Genomic DNA, 19427 nt, shown 5'->3' with positions numbered 1-19427 from the left:
TCTAGCAAGGCACAGCACCCAAAAAGCATGCATGCCCGAAAATTACCTGAACGGACACTATTTCTTGTTGGCTAACTTATGGAGTGTGCTTTTTGCTTCTGCTTCAGGCTAATGCATGAACGATTTGGCATCATTACAGGAACTAAAGGGTGTGCTGCCTGCATTTACATGATAAAGTAAGAGGGGGTGTGGCGTTAAGAGTGCGATGTACTTATTGAATTCAGCATTCAGTCGATCTAAATGTTCGGCAATTTCTTCTAAGATACATTCCTCACAGCCAACTGTCTTCTCCGCTTTCAGATCGGGGGGGGTTTCATTTAGTTTTCTCTCAGAATGAATTTTTCCCCTTCGCGGCATCGGTAGCACATAACCTGCCTCCAACGGTCGTGCAGTGACTAGTTTTAAACAACAGGGCTACACAGAAGAACAGAGAAAAGGGAAAATATACAGCATAAAACTCATTGGAGATCAACAAACGGACAATCAAGCCAACGTTTCATTCTTCAACGGAGAAAAACAGGTACAGGCTGGGAATTACGCGGTTATGTGTTTGCAGTGTTCGGCGGAAAACGATATCTCCCCAATATAGTTTCCATGTCGGATACGATTTAAGCTGCTCCACATTCAATGGATTGAAAACAAAATGGAGGTTGCGATGTTATGGGAGGAGCGGAGTAAAAAAAAAAAAAAGAAAGGTTATGGCCCTGCGTCTCAAACATTTGCTTTGAAAACAAAACATACGTTTCCGAATAACGAAGTTTAAAACATTTAATTTGTCAGTAATTTGGGTGGCATTTTGAATTCTTAGCCAGTGTAACTTGCTAGGAGGCTAACGTTGGACAAGCTCACTAACCTAACTAAACGACCGTTAACGACCGTTAATGTTGTTTTTAAATGCATTTTAAACATTGCTTTTGCATGTGTGGACCTTTGTAATAATTATATTATATATAACTTGCGAATACTACCGATTCGCAAGTGTTCGTTATAGCTAGCTAGCTTGTGAGCTGTTGTTCAACGTAGAGAATCCTTGTTTTTTTTACGATTTCTTTTTTCGTTAAAGTTTGTTAAAAGTACAAACCCCACATTAATAAATGTAAAGCATCCACTTGATGCCTGTTACTTAGTCCTAACATTTAACAAGTCTAGGAAGGCCCCATTCAGCTGAAAAGAACACCTTTAGCCTAGCTACCTTCTATGATCCTTATCGGTAGCCGTCGTATTTGTGACGGTGTAGAATGAAGAGTGAAAACGAAAATAAAGTGGGAGGGAATGTTAGGATACGGTTCACGTCATGCGATTTCTGGAATCACGTCTTCTGGACTCTTCAATCAATCAACTTTTTACAGTCTCAGATATTTTGTCCATTGACTTGCGCTTTAATTTCTCTGGGCGACACAGTGTATAACAATTTCTACTACTTTTAAGGTCTAAACGCCCATTTTCATTACACAACTATGTATTGCCATTATGGTATGTTTCCATAAAGCTGTGTATTAGTTTTGATTTTGATCTGAACATCCCCTTCCCCCAAAATACACATGCACACAGTCTATTAAGGTTCCTGAGGGTAATGGAAGAAGGGTTGTTGGGATCTATAAAGGTACAAATGAAGAATTGGGAGATGTAGGCATGTGTCTTCAGCGAGGCTTTCAGCCAGAGTGGACTGATTGAAGCTTATTTGAATATGCAGGAGAGAGAAAGAAAAATCTGTTGCCATTACGTAGGATTGAACAAGTCTTGCTACAAAGAAGGAAAGCAGACATTTGCTTTGAAAACAAAACGTTTCCGCATAACGAAGTTGAAAATAACATTAAATTTGTCAATAACATGGGTGGCATTTAGAATTTTTTTTATATCTTTTTTAAAAAAAAATTTTTTAAGAAAAATCGGTTGAACAAGTCTTACTACATGACAAATATACCTTTTTCCTAAAGGTAGAAAGAAAGAAGGATGTCGGCACGAGGGGGGAAGAAGAAGACCACCAAACTTTCCCGGTCTTCCCGGGCAGGAGTCATCTTTCCCGTGGGGAGGATGATGAGGTACCTCCGGACAGGGACTTACAAGTACCGGATCAGCATGGGTGCCCCCGTCTACATGGCAGCTGTCATAGAGTACCTGGCAGGTTAGTACTACAGCTGGACTTTATACTCTCCCCTTATAACGATAATCAAGAGTAGCAATATGGACGACCCTTAGTCTCAGTACCACAGGTTTGGGAATTTAAGTACACATATTGTCCTTGAATAGCCTCTACGTTTTAACTGACTCGTAAATCAAAAGCTTTTTAAACGAGGATACTAGGAAGAGTTCCCGAGATGTGTTGAACAACAGTGGGTACACCGGTTTTTATTTTTCAAAAGTAAAATTCTACAATGGAGGGAATTACTGAAAATTGTTAATATCGCCCATCATGTGGTGTACACTAAACCAAATTATGGTCATGGATGAGGGGAGGTTAGCCAAGTACCCTTACAATGCTTTGCAGTAGAAAGGCTAATGCCTTGCACAGTAGAAACCAGTTTTGTCACTCAGACGGGAAAAACAAACAAAAAAACACGTATTTGTTTATGTTGACATGGTGCATATTGCCCTCTCCCATCTTCGTTGCAGCTGAGATCTTGGAGCTGGCCGGGAATGCAGCGAGAGACAACAAGAAAGGAAGAATAACTCCACGTCATATCAAGCTCGCAGTAGCCAACGACGAGGAGCTCAACCAGGTATTGCCTGCCTCCCGTCTTGACCCCTTACAATTGAATGAAGAACCATCAGCTTTGAATAAAGAGCGTATGCAGTTAAATGTTTTTCCTGGGGGGTCAAGTTGATGCATACATGTTTGCCCTCGTGCTGGATTTAAAGCCAGTTAAGATCATATCAGTGAAAAAGGAAGAGTTGACCTTCAAATGCGGTCAACATATTTTCAGGGTCTTGGCAAAGGTGGAATGTCCGGTTGTGTCCGTGAGCCTGCCAGCCGAAACGTCCCCAGTCCCTCAGCATCGTTAGGGCCCCGCAGGGCTGCCTGCTACAGCCGGCAGTGGTACGGCCAGGATTCAGTATTGGACCATAGAGCACGTCACTAAGCCTCCCCAGAACTTCAGCCAGACTTGCCACTCAGCCTCCCCAGAAAAAAGATTCAAAAGGGCCAAACACCCAAAAAACTTGAGAGGAGTTTACATTTAAAAAAATGTGAAATATTTAAATTAATAAACATTAAAACATTTCTTATATTTAATGTGTTCATTAAGCCAAGGATAAAATAAAAAAAAATTAACAGGAGAGCATGACCTCAGAGATGGCATGTCCATTCTGTATTGGATATTCACTCCAAAATTACTTGGCAGCCCACTAAACGGACAATCAGCTAACATGGAAATAGCAATGATATAGTACATAGCATGAGAGAACTCAAAATCTCCACAGAATAAATTGGCCTGATAAGATAGCATATTCTGGGTTTTGGACATGATATTGGTGCAACAACTCAGAACAACCTACACTCAAGAGATGCTTATTGGTAGTAGGCCTTTCGTGTTTCAACTGTTCTTTTATTCTGTCTATCTTTGTCTGGGTTTGTGCAATTATCCTGCGTGGGGTAGATCCGCTATAATGCCCTTTCTTTCAGCAAACCGAGCTGTCAAGTCGATGCCATATGGTATGCTTGCCCGGTGGGTTTTCCCACAAGGGGAAAACGGACACTCTGTGGTTAACCCCCAAGTGGTAGACGGTTAAGAACATTTACATCGCACGTTCACAGTAGATGTGTAACTGGTGTTAGATTGCATTTAACTCTTAGCCCATGGCTCTGTGTGTATCTGCCTGGCAGCAGGTGAGAACATTTTGTCCCGATACCACATGGAAAATGGATACCTTGTTGATGTCTGTATCCCTGATTTCCAAATAAATGGATGGAAATTTATCCTTTCCCTTACTCTTCATGAAATTAATAACTTTTATTAAACTGGAGTAATTAAAGCATTATCACAGCATTGCCGTGGCTTCATTAAGTTACTCTTCTCTCAGGCATCAATGGGCAGACTCACAGCAGCTCTCAGAAAAATAAGATTGATTAATTTAATTTTGTATCCCCCCCCCCCCCCCCAATTGTCTTTGCCCATCTCTAATTTCCCAGTGTCATTTCTCAAACATAATTATATGAGTAGGATCCTTCAGTTTGGCTGTTCTCTGACGCACCTGAGCACACGGGACTTGTGATAAAGGTATTGTTTTTGTTCTCAGCTCCTACGGGGGGTGACCATATCGAACGGTGGAGTGTTACCCCGAATTCACCCCGAGCTCCTGTCCAAGAAGAGGGGCGCGCGGGTGAAGGTGGACACCCAGGTGACCGTGCCGGAGAAGAGGCCGGGCCGCCCCAAGAGCAGCAAGAAACCTGTCGCCAAACGAGCCAAAGGGAAGCCAGGACGCAAGTCAAAGGTCTGCCTGAAGCAACACTTTCACAAAATACTCACTCTCTCATTTATCCCAGAACATGCTAACGCTTTAATTTATCCCAGAACATGCTAACACTTTAATTTATCCCAGAACATACCAACTCATTTAATTTACCCCATGTTATAATACCCCCTTCATTTACCCCACAGCCATGCCAGTGCTGCCTGTTTCAGATCTCAGATTCCTCAGTTAATTTTGCTTGCTGTAGGTTTTGTTAATAGCTCAGCATTGACTTTACATTTTTTTTGTAATCAATGCCATTTTTAGAAAATTGTGGAAAACGACAAAGAAGTAGCCACCAATTCCACACCAGAAGACGGGCCAGGAGAAGGTTTCCCAATCCTCTCAGCAAAGAGCTTGTTCCTGGGGCAAAAGGTTTGAACTTTTTGTTGTGAATGTTAGTGGCAAACGCATGATAAGAAACCTCTCATGCCTTCCATTCTAGTGGTAAGACATGGTTAAGGAGTTCTTGCCTGCAAAATGTTAATTTACATCATTCTGCCATGGTCCAATGCAGGGGACTGTAAAATATTCCTTTAATATTGTGTAATATTGTTTTTTCAAAAACAAATGTTGAACATAGGAACATCAGCCAGAATGAATGGTTTCAGTCTTTTCTGGAAGATCGATGATATCACTCTGGTTTGGAATTTGTGATTTGCTTGGGAACAGTGCTTATAATCGGTCAGTCTGAATCTGGCCAAAGTTTACACAGGCCTCTGAGCAAGAACATTTCTCGCATTTTCTCCCAGCTTTCTTTAACGGAGAGCGAAATCAGCAAAATCGGATCCATCCAAGTAGAGGGCATCATCAACCCTACAAACGCAGAGATTGACCTGAAAGAAGGCGTAGGTGAGTGTTGTGCATAAATATTGCGTTATTACACACAGTCTGCAGCAATTCAACTAAGTCCAGGAGTTTTACTCAGGTGTTTCTCAAACCATTCACCATGACCCCTGTTGCACAGTACACTGTACATCCAAAGAACTCATCCTTTTCCAATCTTTTGATAATATGTAGTTGCCTGTTTTAGAAAGGCCAATTTCTGTGTGAAAATAGTTTATGTATATACATCAAATGTATGAGGAATACTCATATAGATGCCAAGTCCTTTTTTTTTTTTCAAATTTTACCCACATTTTCACAGAAATTTGAATTTAAAAGAAATTGGAACCAAATTGAAATTGCCCTCAAATTGAAAAGGAAATGGAGTTGACAACTTTGGTGGTAAAGGCTACTCTGCTTTATACATGCTTGTCTATTGAACTGATTGCAAGAAAAAAAAAAAAAAGATTTTCAAAATTTTCTCATTTCAAAATTAGAATCCCAGCCATATTGTAAGGTTAAAACACTGTTTCCAGAAGTGTACCTTACATGATCTAGAACTCTTCATCTTTTGTGACTTTAGGCAATGCCCTGGAAAAGGCAGGTGGAAAAGAGTTTCTGGAGTCTGTAAAGGAAGTGCGGAAATCGCAGGGGCCGCTGGAGGTTGCTGCAGGTAAGGGGGGTCTACGCCGTCAGATTTGTACAGTGCTTTTTACTGAAGTCAGATTATATATTTTTTTTAAAAGCCTCTGCATTTCACAGCAGGTAAGAAAGTCGGTACAAGCGTGTGGTAACAGTCCCACAGTTGAGCTGCATCATTGCGAATCAGAAACTGAGATCCTGTTGTTCCAAGCAAAGTCCCCCCCCCCCCCCCCCATTTGACATAGGTCCCCTGGCCATGCACCATGTCTCCTCTTCCTCCACTGGCTACAGACGCCACACACCTGCCAGACCTCTGTTCCTGTACTGCCCCATACACACTGAAAACTCAAATTTTCGGATTGCATCATGGTTTCCCTGACCTTTTTTGATTTACATTTTGGGCTATAGTTATAGGTTGTGGCATTTATTTTTCTTGACAATACTAATCATTGGTCTGTCTGGCTAACTTTACACTTGTCATATCCCACTTGTGTATTCCCGAGACTAACTGTGAGGGACTTAAGATGAGTCATAATGGTACACACCTCTTGACGGCTAACATTTTATCAATTTACATGTTTTTTTAGGATGATTTCCTTTGAGCCAGTAGCGGACAAGAATGACCGATTGACCATAATGCCCCCTGTGTGACGAAAAAAGGTCTCGTGTTCCCCGAGGGAGAGAAAGTGGGTAACAACCTCCTGTGTTTCACCTCTGCAGTCGCAGTCAGCCAAGCCAGTGGATTGGCAGCCGAGTTCGTGATCCACTGTAACATCCCCCAGTGGGGCTCGGAGAAGTGCGAGGACCAGCTGGAGAAGACCGTGAAGAACTGTTTGTCGGCCGCTGAGGAGAAGAAGTTGAAATCGGTGGCCTTCCCCTCGCTTCCTGCCGGCCGGTGAGACCCTGCCTTATCCTCAGAGCCCCTGACATGTAACCCTCAACTCGGATCAACTCGGTCTCCGAGTTTCACCCGCATAATTACGTCTACTTCATTTGTTAGGATCTGGAACTTCTGATTGACCTGAATTGCGTTTAACATACTTTTGAGTTTTAATGCCAAAATAAAACTCAATTGCAGACCCTTCTGAGAATGAGTGCCATCACAAGCGGTTTCCGCATCTCCGCTTGGGTTTACTAAAATGCTCAGAGAGGTTTCCGGAAGTTTGTGGCATGTATCTTTTAGGTTATCTGTGACCAATTGAACCATTGTAAATTGCTCAAACGTATTCAGTTAACGGTATAGTTACAGACCAGTCCAGAGAGAGTATCAAAAATGTGACAACGTTCCCATTAGTCATAAGGTGGTATCCGCAGAAGTAGGGAGGCAATAAAATGCAGCAGTAAGCAACAAAATGTGATTTCTGCTTTCAGGAGTGGCTTTCCTAAGCAGACTGCAGCCCAGCTGATCCTCAAGGCCATCTCCAATCATTTTGTGTCTGCAACATCCTCTTCCCTTAAGAACATCTACTTTGTACTGTTTGACAGTGAAAGCATCGGCATTTACCTTCAGGAAATGGCCAAAATGGACACCAAGTAAAGCTTTTTATTTTTATTTTTTTAAACGAGTGTAATACTGTTTCAGGTGGATTTTTTGCAACTGGTATAGTGAGGTTCCAAGGATTCTGTTAGTAGTTTTTTTTCCAACAAAGGTAGATTTTTGTGTGGGAGGGAGGGGGGGATGTGAGTGAATTACTGTCTGCATTTACATTGCACTGTTTTCTCAAATGATTGCGTCATATAGAATAGGTTAATTCATTGGGGCTTGTAATTTTTTTGCTTTGACCCATTTGTTTTGACATTCCATGTAAAAAGGCTTTTGAAATGACCCTTGTTTTATCCCCTGGATTTCCTCTGTAGTTTCTGATAATGTTAGTTTACTAAGAAAAACGTGTTTCTCATTCTGGTTTGAAATAAACCAAATGTTTTACACCACATCTTGTAATGTTTCTCCCCACTTTGGTTGATAGGGACGATCTATGTTGTCTTTGGATGATTGTATTTAAGCCATGACATTAGTCTTGCATTGGCCATGTTAAAAGGCCATTTTGAAAATACAATATGCATTCTTGCTTTCTGTGAAGATGCTCAGGTAACAAGATTTCTGGCTGCTCATCCTCCTAATCCATTAATCATTGTGCAACATAACCAGGAAAAAAATGGTGAGAGAATTAGTCATTCCTCCACCTGCTTGGCTGGAACTATGTTCATAAGAGTCTACAGCAGTGTTTCTTCATGGTCTAGGCAGTGACACAGTCAGAAATCCACTCTGGGGAAGGTAGTGTCAAGCTCCTTTGCCACCCCATTAACAAAAGTGATGCGCATGACAACACTACACTTCATTTAAATCTAAAATGGAACATTCTCTAGAACAAGAATGAGGAGAATGGTGTCCTACCTCACAAAACCAAGCCAAGACATGTTGTCTTTGCATAGAAGCTATCCATCACAGCCTCAGTTGTGACTTAAATGTCCCAGAGCAAAACCAGTCTTATGAGACTTTCCCTTCAAGTCTGTTCAGTCTTGGCAATCTTCTATGCGGGCTGCAGTGACAAGGAGACGTTAAAAACATAAATAAACATAAAACGTTTTAGAATACTTGGAAAGAATAATGAATTGCAGGTATTTAATGCATTGATTGGCATTTTAGGGGAGCTTCAAGATAGTTAATTTACTAATTATTTAATTTGTAAATTGTAAGTGAGGTTAGGAGCACTAACATGGTCAACACATGAAAAGCACACACAACTCTTGACGTTATATTTATTACACTGTAAAAAGTACATTACCATTTATTTATATATACATTATTTTCATGTAATTTTCTGTCACTCCAGAATTAATTCCTGACATTTCTAACAATGCAGTACAACAAAGGAACGTAGGGTTGTACAAAATGCTTATCCCTCCCGAAGACCGAAGAAGGGTGCCACTTCATAGTGTCATACCGTCGCACAAATCTCTTTCCCATTTGTGTGGTGTAATATAAGGCAGTGGCTAAAGGGTTTCCAGTCCTGGATGTCTGTTTAAACCTGTGCTTCGACAAAACTGTTAGCAAATGCATACATAAATAAAACTGAGTGAGCCCCCAAGTCAGGGATGGGGAAGGTAACGGCATGATTCAAAGCGCAGATCGAATCGAATTCCAACGAAAAGGTCAGAGTTTGATAGTAGCCTTCGGAAAGTTACTTTCTAGTACGCCATCTCCAGTGTTTGAAAAAGAACACGAACAAAGACTATAATTGCTGCCAGAATGAAACCTTCATATATGGAGTATCCATAAGTTGCTGGCTCAAGCTACAGACCTTGCACAATCAAGTTCAGGGGGACGGGAATGTGCTGCCGTTAACATAAACTACGTCAAGCCAAATATGGCCTGGTCTAAAAAGAAATTCCCCCAAAACTTCAGATCGTCAGTCAAAGGGTTTTACCCACCACAGGTTTGTTTTTCCCTACAGTTCCCATTTCACCATCTCTCATTATCATTTAAACTCAAATGGCCTTATTTGCATATTAACAGTTCCACCCATGTGGATTTAAATGAATGGATATGAGAAGTGCTTCGCAAACCAATGATAGCTCAAGACATTTATAAGTTAAACACAGAAACGCTTGTACTACCCCCCTCAGGCATCACTACTGCAGCCTCTAGTTAGGCCTTGTGTGATGAAAGCACTAATTTATTCAGTTAACCTACTGGGGTGAGTTTAATGGACAAACTCATTCCACATGGACACTGACAAGAGCAGAAACCTAGAGCTAGTCTGCAATTCCCCTCTATGGACTTTCCTCTCAGCAACACAGTAAAACATTGCCTGATTGTTTCCTACTGAACTCACCTATAGGCTGCTGGGAGCCTTGTCGTACAGTAGGCTTGTATAGCCACACCTGTGCACCCAGTTACACTTACAGGACAAATACACCCCAAGTACATAACAAAATAAATCCCATACTATACTCTTTAAATAATCTGAATAAGACCTCTTGATAAAAATCTAGCCTGATCGATAAAATCAGAAACATCAAGTTCTGTACACACACAACTGCCATTCAACAGATTGGCGTGACCTGTAAATATTTGGAATGTTCTAGATGTAGGCTAATAATAATGGCATCTTGGTTTTGCTCTACCAAGACTAGCGTATCTCTGCCACCAGTGGGTGTTCTCGTACTGTTCGGTAATCCATTAATAGTCCCTATTGAGCCGCCTTGTTTTTAGTTTAGACATAATTTACTTTGAAAGAATTTCCCCCCCCTAAATAGTTGGCCAACAGTGTTGCTTCTTAGCTGAACTTTGGGCTTATAGGACTCATGCAACTTAAAAAATCCCAATTAAACCAAAGACTTCCTTTTTTTTTGTTTTTTTTTTCAAAATATATAAATTAGCTATAATATTATTTTTCTATACAATTACATTTGTAAAGCTCCAAGAGATGTAACAGTTCGATATGTAGAGGAGTCGTCTCCCTTCCTCAGTCAGTGCCCTACCACTTGGTAGACTGCTTCCTGTCCATTTGTGGTCAGGCTTCTGTACATATGTTAGACAACATGCAGTGCCACAACCAAAAAAAGGATTCGATGGGAACTCCCTTCCAGAAATCTCAGAAGAAATGCAAAAGCTCACACATACTAATAAAATTGTATATAATTCTTACATCTTTGAAACTGTATTTTCCCCCTAAATCTTCATCATTTTAAGGAGTTAACCAGGCATGATTTAATTGGTATGAGGCTGTCCTTGTTTTCGACGGGCATGATATTTAATACATTATTATTTACGCGTGACAGAATGTGCAGAAGCGGCTTGGCGTTGAGAGTGTGGTATTTGAGGGGCGGTGATTTTTAAACGTAAATAACAGAAAGCTCAGCACAGATCGCATCACCGGAGCCGGAGGGATCACACTGCAGGATGAGGGTCAAAGCTCGGGGGTAGGGGGGGGCGAGAGAGGACAAACTCCAAATGGCCATGCAAGTCTAGTCTATAGTTGCCCTGACAGGAAGTACTGAGGCATCACTTCCTGTGTGGCAGAGGATGATAAACTCTTTACTGGCACGCCGGGGGGGGGGGCGGCGCTGCTCTACTTGACTTCGGAGCCGTCTGTGGGGTCGGTGGGCCGGGGGGCGGGCAGAAGGGGCACGGGTGAGGTGGCCTCGATGAGGGCGGGGTTGAGGATGATGGGCAGGGACATGGGCGGGACGCCCACCTGCAGCGCGGAGGCCAGGGGCTGCAGGATGAGGGGGGACTGGCTCATGGGCGGAGGGGCGTCTCCGGGGCTCATCTTCATGGGGACGGGGATGGGCGGCGTGGAGGGGGGCACTGGAGACGACCGGTCCGTCCCTGCGGGCGAACCCCAAACACAAAACATCAGCTCCGGGAGAACACTAAGCCCTGCGGCGTGTTCCGTACACTCCACCCGAGACCATGCACTCTTAAGAGCTCAACACTGCAGTGCAGCGAGAGGCCAGCTCACCGTTGGCACTGGGTGGAGGTGGTTCCTGGGGAGACTCTGATCGGCTGGGGGTTTTTGGCTCTGCGGGGGCAGCTGGCACTGGGGAGGGGGAACAGGGGGCTGGAGGCTGGGGGCTGTCTGCTGGAACAGGCTCTGTGTACGCAGATTTGGGACCATTTTAAAACATATTTAAAGACGAGACAATGTACGAGTATGCAAGGACCTGACAGGCTGCAGCAGGGTTGGGGTCAATTCCACGTTCATGGAGTCATTTCAGGACATTACAACATTAGGGTAGTTCATTATGGCCAAGATTCAATTATTTCATTGAATTTAAGTTCCTTCCCTGAACTGACGGAAACTGAATTGAGCCCAACCCTGCACACTGGCCTGAACATCCAGTAAATGCTTCCACCATCACTGAAAGAGAGAACTGAAACTAAATCGAAACTACAGAGAGAGTGGGAAGGCCACAGTCCTAACCCTACGTCCTCAAATGCAGACATTAAATGTTGCCTTCCCTGAGCTCTCCACCGTATTTCTCTTAACATAAGGGACATATAATTCAAATGAAATCTAACATAAATTTTTTAAATATATTTCACTGCAACATGTTTTTGTCATCCAAGACCACTTATATCATGTCAAAAAAATGCAAAATCTCCAGGGGTCTCAGGAGGATAAATAGAGAAATGAGGGGGACATGTCTATGCCCCTGGGGAAGATGGGTGGGCGAGAGTGTGTACCTGGCATGATGGACTGCTTGAAGAGCTCCTCGCGCAGGTGGGGCAGGAAGCAGTCGATGCGCTCCCAGGTGATCTCCCACAGGTGGGAGTAGCCTGTGCGCGAGTCAGCGCTGTGGAAGATCCCGGCCGTGTCCATCACCAGGAGCATGTTCTTCAGGGACTCCGGGATGGCCTCCAGCTGGGGACCGGCAAACAGATTTTTTTCTCCAAGCTTTATATTATACATCGGCACAGCTGGACAGACGCAATTATAGGTTTGATACAGTAGCTTTCTTAAACTCGGTACTGTGTGCGGTTGCCTTGTTAGCGGCGCGAGTTCATTAACCACAATAACAGAATTTCATTATCGAGAAGCTCAGTAAAATAATTTTTAGCTGCTTTCAAACAGAAAATGTGCAATTTCACATTTGGTGAATGTGACCGTCTGGAAAATGTTTTGAGTACCCAAAAGCAAAGAACAACAACGACGTTAAATGTGCATTTTTAAGGGCCTAAGGCCACGACAGATTGTTCTTACCAGCAGGTCGCTGGACCCAGCGTGCATGTATTTATCCATGAAGTCCAGGATGGTGAGCCATAAGGCCGCAAACGTGGGCAGGGATAACAGAGGAGAGAGATGCTGCAGGAACACCTGGGGAAGGGGCCATGGGTAAGACAAAGGGCTGTTACCTCAGCTGCTCTCTCAGTGGGTCTTTCAGATGCAAGCGTGTGAGAATGCACTCTTATACGGTAAGGCAAGAGTCACCACACACAGGAAGAGGAATGATTCAGCATCAAGTTCACATCCGGTTGTTTTTTTTTCTCCGGAAACCTTAAATCAACATTTGAAATGCAAGTGAAGTAGAGACGAGCTCTTTCTGCTCAGTGTAAGTGTGGCTCGTGCACTGCTGCATCAGCACAGAGCAGGGCAGTAACCGCTGCAGGAACACGGTCACCCAGAGACCTGAATCGGTCCCCACGCCCTGGGGCCCACAGCAGCTCCTCCATGGCGACTGACCTTGGACAGCAGGGTGCAGGCCCGCATCCTGGTCTCCTCCATGCCCCCCACGTCCGCAGGGCTGATGTTGTCCAGCAGCTTGGTCAGCAGAGGGAAGAGCACCTGGAACCAGAGAACCAACATGACTACAACTCCCATGATTCCCAGGGAGCACTTCACAGTCTGACACCATGTGATGTGCCCATCAGTGTTGTGATCAAAAAGAGGCGAGTGTTTGTTTTAACCACACTGTAGTCGAGTCGCCTTGTTTGTTTTGTATGTGGGCCACGGCTGCCGCCCAAATCATCATAGGCGAGTCACAACATTTACATTGCAGGCATTTGGGTAACACCCTTATCCAGAACGACTCACAATCCGTGCACAAAGAAAAGGCCTAGACTTGAAAATCACCACCATTTCACAGTGAATGAAAGTGTGATGGTCAATTCTTGCACAATTCAATGGCCAATTCAAACACGCCGGCAATTCTTTGTCGTTGAATTAACGTGAAAGGGAAAGAAGAGAGACTTTTGTGTGGGGACATAAATAATAGATTGGAGAAGATTTGGAAGAGGGAAATGGGAATCAGGGCAGATAAAGGGAGAGGTATTTCTTGGAACAGATGGGTCTTCAAGGTCAGTCTTGTTCACAAATAAGGAAACACTGATAGGAGCTAAAACGGCTAATACAAAAATAAATAGTTCTAGACAAAGCAAATTAAGACGGTAAGACATGCCATAATGTGTTTTGCACTACAAGGTTTTAAGAAAGCATTACAGAATTCAAAAATAAAACGCATGACATTTTTGGCATAGTGAAATATTTAAAAATAAACTGTAGGAATCTCACTGGGCCACATGAAAACAGCTTGAGGGTTGCAGCGAGGGCAGCTTGTTAGCCACTGTAGAGCCATAACATCCCACTTCTGCACACTCAAATTACAACCAAATTAATCAGCACTACCGTACCGTGCAAATGTAAAACATTCTGTAAAGAAAAGATGCTTTCAAACGTAATGAAATCAACAGTTTTAAATACAAACACAACATCAATCACAGCACCAATTCTCTTGGGTAGACAGTTTTATAAGACAATCTGCACGTAGCTTGTACCTAACATATTGGTGAACTTTGGTGAACCGTTGTTCTGCAGACTTTGGCTGTCTGGCTTGCTTCATGTGCATAAAGCCACAGACCACATAATCACAGACAGCCTCAATCAATTTCTTTCTTTTTTTCATCTGAAAGGAGGTCTGTAACATTACATTTTTTGGAAAGGAAATCTCAAATTTGACACCCTGATGCAGACAAAAAAAAAATCTAGAGTGCCTAAGACTTTTGCACAGTACAGTAGATCTACCTTTGAATATTACTGCTAACATTTGGATGGCTCAACTGAAAGCTTTGACAGCTTCTCCTATGGCACCGCATTACAGCATTAGAAAAATTAAAAAAAATTCAAAATAACAGCCTAGCAGCAGACAGGTGAGCGTTACACAGCAGTGCACTTGGAGCTAGTCCACGGGAAGTGTCCGGGCCCACCTTGTTGAAGCAGGACTCCCACTCCACGGCGTCCAGCGTCTGCAGGTCGTGGACCAGCAGCGCCCTCTGGAGGTAGGTGAGCGCCTGCATGCGTACCTGACGGCGGGCGTCACAGCAGAGCCAGGCGATGCCTGAGCCAGACGGAGAGAGAGAGAGAAGAGTCAGGGACGGCCGCTCAAAGCACAGAGAGCACCTCAACAGCGCACAGGAAGTTTTACTGTGGTTAAAAAAAAACCCTGAGTACCCATTTACAATTCTGCTAATTACAAAAAAGAACAATATATGAATACTATGGATATCGGGTGAACGTGTATATCCTATAGGCATCGGCTCAACAGATTTAAAAAAAATGGACAATTACATGAGACCTTTGTTAATGTTCGGGGGAGAATGCAAAGTCTCCATGATAAACTCATGTTTATGGTGGCCGATACCAAAACTAACCACAGTGCTTTGTTAGGCTGAGTGTGGGTTTGTTGCATTTGTTAGGACCAGTTGTGAGGGCTTGTTGTGTTTAATATGAGTGATTTTGAGGGTTAGTTGTATTTATTAGGACTGGTCGTATGGTTTGGTTGTGTTCATTAGGACATTACATTACATTATTGGCATTTGGCAGATACTCTTATCCAGAGCGACGTACAGTTGATTAGACTAAGCAGGAGACAAACCTCCCCTGGAGCAATGCAGGGTTAAGGGCCTTGCTCAAGGCCCAAATGGCTGGGCGGATGTTATTGTGGCCCAGGAATCGAACCACCAACTGTGCGGGTCCCTTAACCACTACTCTACAGGACCGCGTGTGGATTTGTTGCGTTCATTAGGACCGCATCAGCGGTGACATGATGGTATGGTTGTGTTAATTAGAACCATTTTTGGTTGGCTGACGATTGGATTTCGAGAGCGTTTCTGACCTTGCAGCAGCGGGCACCAGCAGCTGGACCACAGTGTCTGGGAGTCGGCCTCGATCTTCCTGCCTGCGGCCTCCAGGTGTCGCTGTTCCTCAGCCCAGGAGCTGTAGATGCTGGCAGCACGCGTGTGCAGGGTGTGCATCAGGTCCAGCAGCTGAGGCGGGAGGAACCGGCAATTTTATCACTGCTTTTGCATTACGTTCCCGCTAGTAACACTGACATGTCGAGTGCCTCAAGAATATAATTGCTCTATAGCAGTGGTCTCCAACACTGGTCCGGGAGAGCTACTGGGTGTGCTGGTTTTTGTTTTCACCTTAATATCAGCACCCTGTTGAGACCCAGGTAACCAGGTGAGGTGAGTTAACTGTGTAATCAACTGCCCTAATTGATTAATTAAGTGCAGAGTAACAACAAAAACCAGCAACCACTGCTCTATAGCATTTCACATCTGTTAGTCATATACATTGCATATGCAAACATATAACCAACATGTAGATAAATACTTATACATTTAGATATAGTGGGAAAACATGAGGGGTTCAGGTGAAGTGAGGTGAAAGTCCTTATTCTGTGACAAGGAGGGACGAGTTCATTCAAACTAATTTACTCGATCAGAGAAAAAACAAATGCCTTTCAATCCATGTCCCAGAAACCGCCAGCCATTTGGTGCAGTGCTTTTTACCAGGAGCCGACTTGAATAATTACAACACATTTGCATTAGCTGTTTACCTAATATATCATCAGCACTGAAATTAAATATTGCTGCCAACAAGCCAGCTTTTACAGAGCAGTAAAATATTAGATGACAAACCACAACTGCAGCAAAGGTTAATGCATTTGATTTAAAACTGAAATCTAGTGTTTATGTGATACTTATTTCTTCACAATGCTTTATATATCATCTCTTTTTGTGTGTTGTCATTTTAAATGTGTTTGTGAATATTTGAGAGCAAGAGGCTCAATATACGCACACACCAAAAAAAAAAAAGTCAATGTCGACAATTCACAGCACTAATATGCTGATCTGAAGAGTAAGGACTGCTGCTGTGGGGGTAAGATCACAAATATGTGATTAGAATGCTCGTAATTGAACATTCCAATCACAAATGTGTGGTTAGAATGCTCATAATTGAACATTCCAATCACAAATGCGTGATTAGAATGCTCATAAATGAACATTCTAATCACAAGTGCATGATTAGAATGCTCGCAACTGAACATCCTAATCACAAACGTGTGATTAGAATGCTCGCAACTGAACATTCTAACCATTGTACCCAACTAAATGTCGGATTGGAATGTTCGCAATTGGGGCTGTGGGCAGGTGGGAGACGAGGAAGAAGGGAAAGGCCCGCTGTACTTACGTCTTGACTAACCTGTAAAGACACCGTGTGGTAACTGGCGGGCACGCCCTCGTCCTCCTCGTCGTCGCTGTGCGAGCGGGAGGGCCGCTGGTTCGAGGCCCGGGTCCGCCGCGCCGCCCCCTCCTTCTCCCGCGGCTTCTTGCGCAGCCGGCTGGACTTGGAGTCGTTCTTGTGGCTCTTCTTCTTCTCGTGGGTCCTGTAGCCTGCAGGTGCGCCAGGGATTGCGGTTTATAATAATAATTATAATAATCATCATCGAATGGTGTGTGCAGTATGGACATAAACCTACAGCGGCTTCAGAAAGTATTCAGACCCCTTTGTTGTGTTGTAGATTTAATTTTAAATTTTTGCCCATCAATCTACACTCAATGACCCATAATGACAGTGAAAACATGTTTTTAGAAATGCATTTAAAATCTAAAACTAAAATCTGAAGCCACTGTATATATAAAGCAAAAACATTTAACAAAAACAAAAGCCTAAGCTTGCTTTAGAGTTAAGCTATATAGGAGCATAGTAAAATGACCTAATGCCAACAATTTGCTCAACCATCTGATTCATATATCAGTTACCCAACTGAAGATGTTTTTAAAGAGTCATTATTTTCCAGTTTGGTCTGTAATTGTTTATTGCGTAAGGTCGATCCACCTTGCCATTTGTGAAATGGCTTCACATCCCAATACAAAGGACAGAAACGGCACACAAACAATAATTCCACCTCATGTTATTTTTATATTCACTGTCCAACCCGTCGCAAGCCCTTCAAGAACAAAGGCCATTTAAGAGTCTGCTAATAAAGGTATGTTTGGGGTTTATTTGACTGTGCAATTAACGCGAGTTCAGAAACGGATTAAAGGCCGAGGCAAATGAAAACTTTGATCGGCCCAACTAATGGCAATTTACAAACCCGGCGTTGATGGAAGGCTTCTGAGAGCCCGGGGCGAATGAAAGAGAACAGAGGAGAATGGCAGGCCTGTGATTTGCAAAAAGCTGGTGGATGAAAGTCTGACTGTAATCCCTGACTGGGAACGGAAACATCCTCTGAAGAAGGCCGTGGAGGAGGAGGAGGAGGAGGAGGAGGAGGAGGAGCGGTGGGGGTGCGTTCTCGTAAAAGCTGCGGCCAAAAGCATCGCCCCCTAATGACATTCATCAAGCAGCCCCTCTTATCAAGACGGGCTTACCATGTAAGAGAACGTAAGTGCCTTTTGCCAGAGTTAAATGAGTGCTAAAGTGTAGCCCAAGGGTTAAACAGTGCCCTAGGGGCCAAAGCAATCACTTTGGTTAAAGTAATGGCACATTTCCAAATTTGCACATTGTAACAACACAGGCAATGGGCCCAATCACTTCACTTTCATAGCTCCCGCGCATATGGCGTAAGTGTTGCAGCAGAGGTCTTTAAGCCTGGTCCGATGATGCGGTTCCTCAAAATACTTAACCAAATGAATACTAAGGGTGAAAACACACCAAGGCCGTTTAAAAGATTATGATTTCACTGTAGTTGCATTATTCTAGAGCTTTATCCTGGATAATATTCTGAAAGATTCAACTTGTTCTAATTTATTCCAACATTTGGTGAACGTGTTTGATTGCACGTTCAAAGCCATAAGTAGATGGCCTTCATAATGCTGGTTTGTAAATGCCTGATAAGTCTAAGCAACCACTCTCCCTGGAACTTCAGGGAAGGAAGCCCAGTTAAACATTTCATTTTCTCTGAGCACCAGCTGCACTTTTCCCCTCCTTCCCAGCTCCTGTCTCTGGTATTTTATTAGCATTTTCAAAGAGCCATTTACTTAAATTTACTAAAAAAAAACAGGTTCCCTTGGAGAAGAGCTTTTGAATCTCAATAGGACTGTTAAAATAAAGGCTAATAAATAAAATTACATAAAGACTGTTAACCCTTGAACATACACCAGCACCCAGTGGTTTCGTTGGTTATACTTTTAACAGAAGGAGCCTACATGTCCTTTAACCAGGGTACTGAGTGCAGGGTAGGGGTATGGAAGCGGGAGTCTCACCTCCGTTCAGGCTGGCCTCCACGAAGACACGGATGGTCTTGACGCACAACTCGAAGTTCTCGGGCGTGACGTGGGCGGCGTCTCGGACGATGAAGGACAGCGACTCCACGCACTTGATGAGGGACTTGGTGTCATGCAGACCCATGTCCTGGCCCAGGGTCAGGCTGTACTGGTTGACGAGGGGCGAGGTCAGGGGCTTGGAGCCGGGGGCTGCCAGCTTGCTCGTCTCCAGGTCGTCTTTGCCCACCTGACAACCAGACAAACCCTTAGTCCGCTGAACTTCCTCAGACCCAGGAGAAAATTATTTTTGACATGATACAAGGTTCGTGGATCACAAAAACATGTTGCAGTGAAAATATTTTCAATATTTTATTCAAGTGCAATTGAATGTCCCTTAAGTTAAGAGAAATATTGTCGGGAAGCCAGAATTTCATGTCCTTTGCTCACCATAAGACAATAATACTCATCAGCACAGCATCGTCTGTGAACAACAGACAAATTCATAGCCTGTATGAAA

General features: G+C 43.4%; 2 protein-coding genes across 9 annotated transcripts in view; one reads left to right on the top strand and one right to left on the bottom strand.

Moving 5' to 3' along the window:
* The first annotated feature begins 206 nt into the window (after positions 1-206).
* LOC133118700 (core histone macro-H2A.2) lies at positions 207-7848 on the top strand. Of its 2 annotated transcripts, none has more exons than XM_061228856.1 (9): positions 207-520; positions 1942-2125; positions 2614-2720; positions 4237-4431; positions 4717-4824; positions 5202-5301; positions 5858-5947; positions 6637-6811; positions 7288-7848. In XM_061228856.1, the coding sequence occupies exons 2-9, from the start codon at positions 1954-1956 to the stop codon at positions 7451-7453; spliced, it is 1113 nt and encodes a 370-aa protein (XP_061084840.1). In that variant the 5' UTR covers positions 207-520; positions 1942-1953; the 3' UTR covers positions 7454-7848. The 2 variants fall into 2 exon arrangements, with proteins under 2 accessions (XP_061084840.1, XP_061084839.1); XM_061228855.1 differs by having other exon boundaries at positions 208-520; positions 1938-2125.
* Positions 7849-8662: 814 nt separating this feature from the next.
* gbf1 (golgi brefeldin A resistant guanine nucleotide exchange factor 1) overlaps positions 8663-19427 on the bottom strand; it is a 95880-nt gene continuing 85115 nt past the window's right edge. For 4 of the 7 annotated variants that reach the window (XM_061227564.1, XM_061227565.1, XM_061227567.1 and 1 more), the window contains 9 exons: positions 18911-19157; positions 16896-17098; positions 15535-15685; positions 14627-14757; positions 13107-13208; positions 12627-12740; positions 12110-12287; positions 11385-11516; positions 8663-11251 (listed from right to left, as the gene is read on the bottom strand). In XM_061227564.1, coding sequence (XP_061083548.1) covers positions 10992-11251; positions 11385-11516; positions 12110-12287; positions 12627-12740; positions 13107-13208; positions 14627-14757; positions 15535-15685; positions 16896-17098; positions 18911-19157 — 1518 coding nt within the window. In that variant the 3' untranslated portion in view covers positions 8663-10991. The remainder of the gene's footprint in view (positions 11252-11384; positions 11517-12109; positions 12288-12626; positions 12741-13106; positions 13209-14626; positions 14758-15534; positions 15686-16895; positions 17099-18910; positions 19158-19427) is intronic. The other 3 variants (XM_061227566.1, XM_061227569.1, XM_061227570.1) reach the window with 1 other exon arrangement.

The sequence above is a fragment of the Conger conger genome, chromosome 18 (assembly GCF_963514075.1).
Source record: "Conger conger chromosome 18, fConCon1.1, whole genome shotgun sequence".
Taxonomy (NCBI): domain Eukaryota; kingdom Metazoa; phylum Chordata; class Actinopteri; order Anguilliformes; family Congridae; genus Conger; species Conger conger.
This window is presented reverse-complemented; position numbering and strand designations above follow the sequence as displayed.

Bases quoted from the DNA above. Each gene is read 5' to 3' on its own strand.
- LOC133118700 (XM_061228856.1), top strand. From the start codon at position 1,954: ATGTCGGCACGAGGGGGGAAGAAGAAGACCACCAAACTTTCCCGGTCT. The intron at 5,948-6,636 runs GTAAGGGGGGTC...TCACCTCTGCAG, and splicing joins GCCGCTGGAGGTTGCTGCAG to TCGCAGTCAGCCAAGCCAGT. The intron at 6,812-7,287 runs GTGAGACCCTGC...TTCTGCTTTCAG, and splicing joins CCCTCGCTTCCTGCCGGCCG to GAGTGGCTTTCCTAAGCAGA.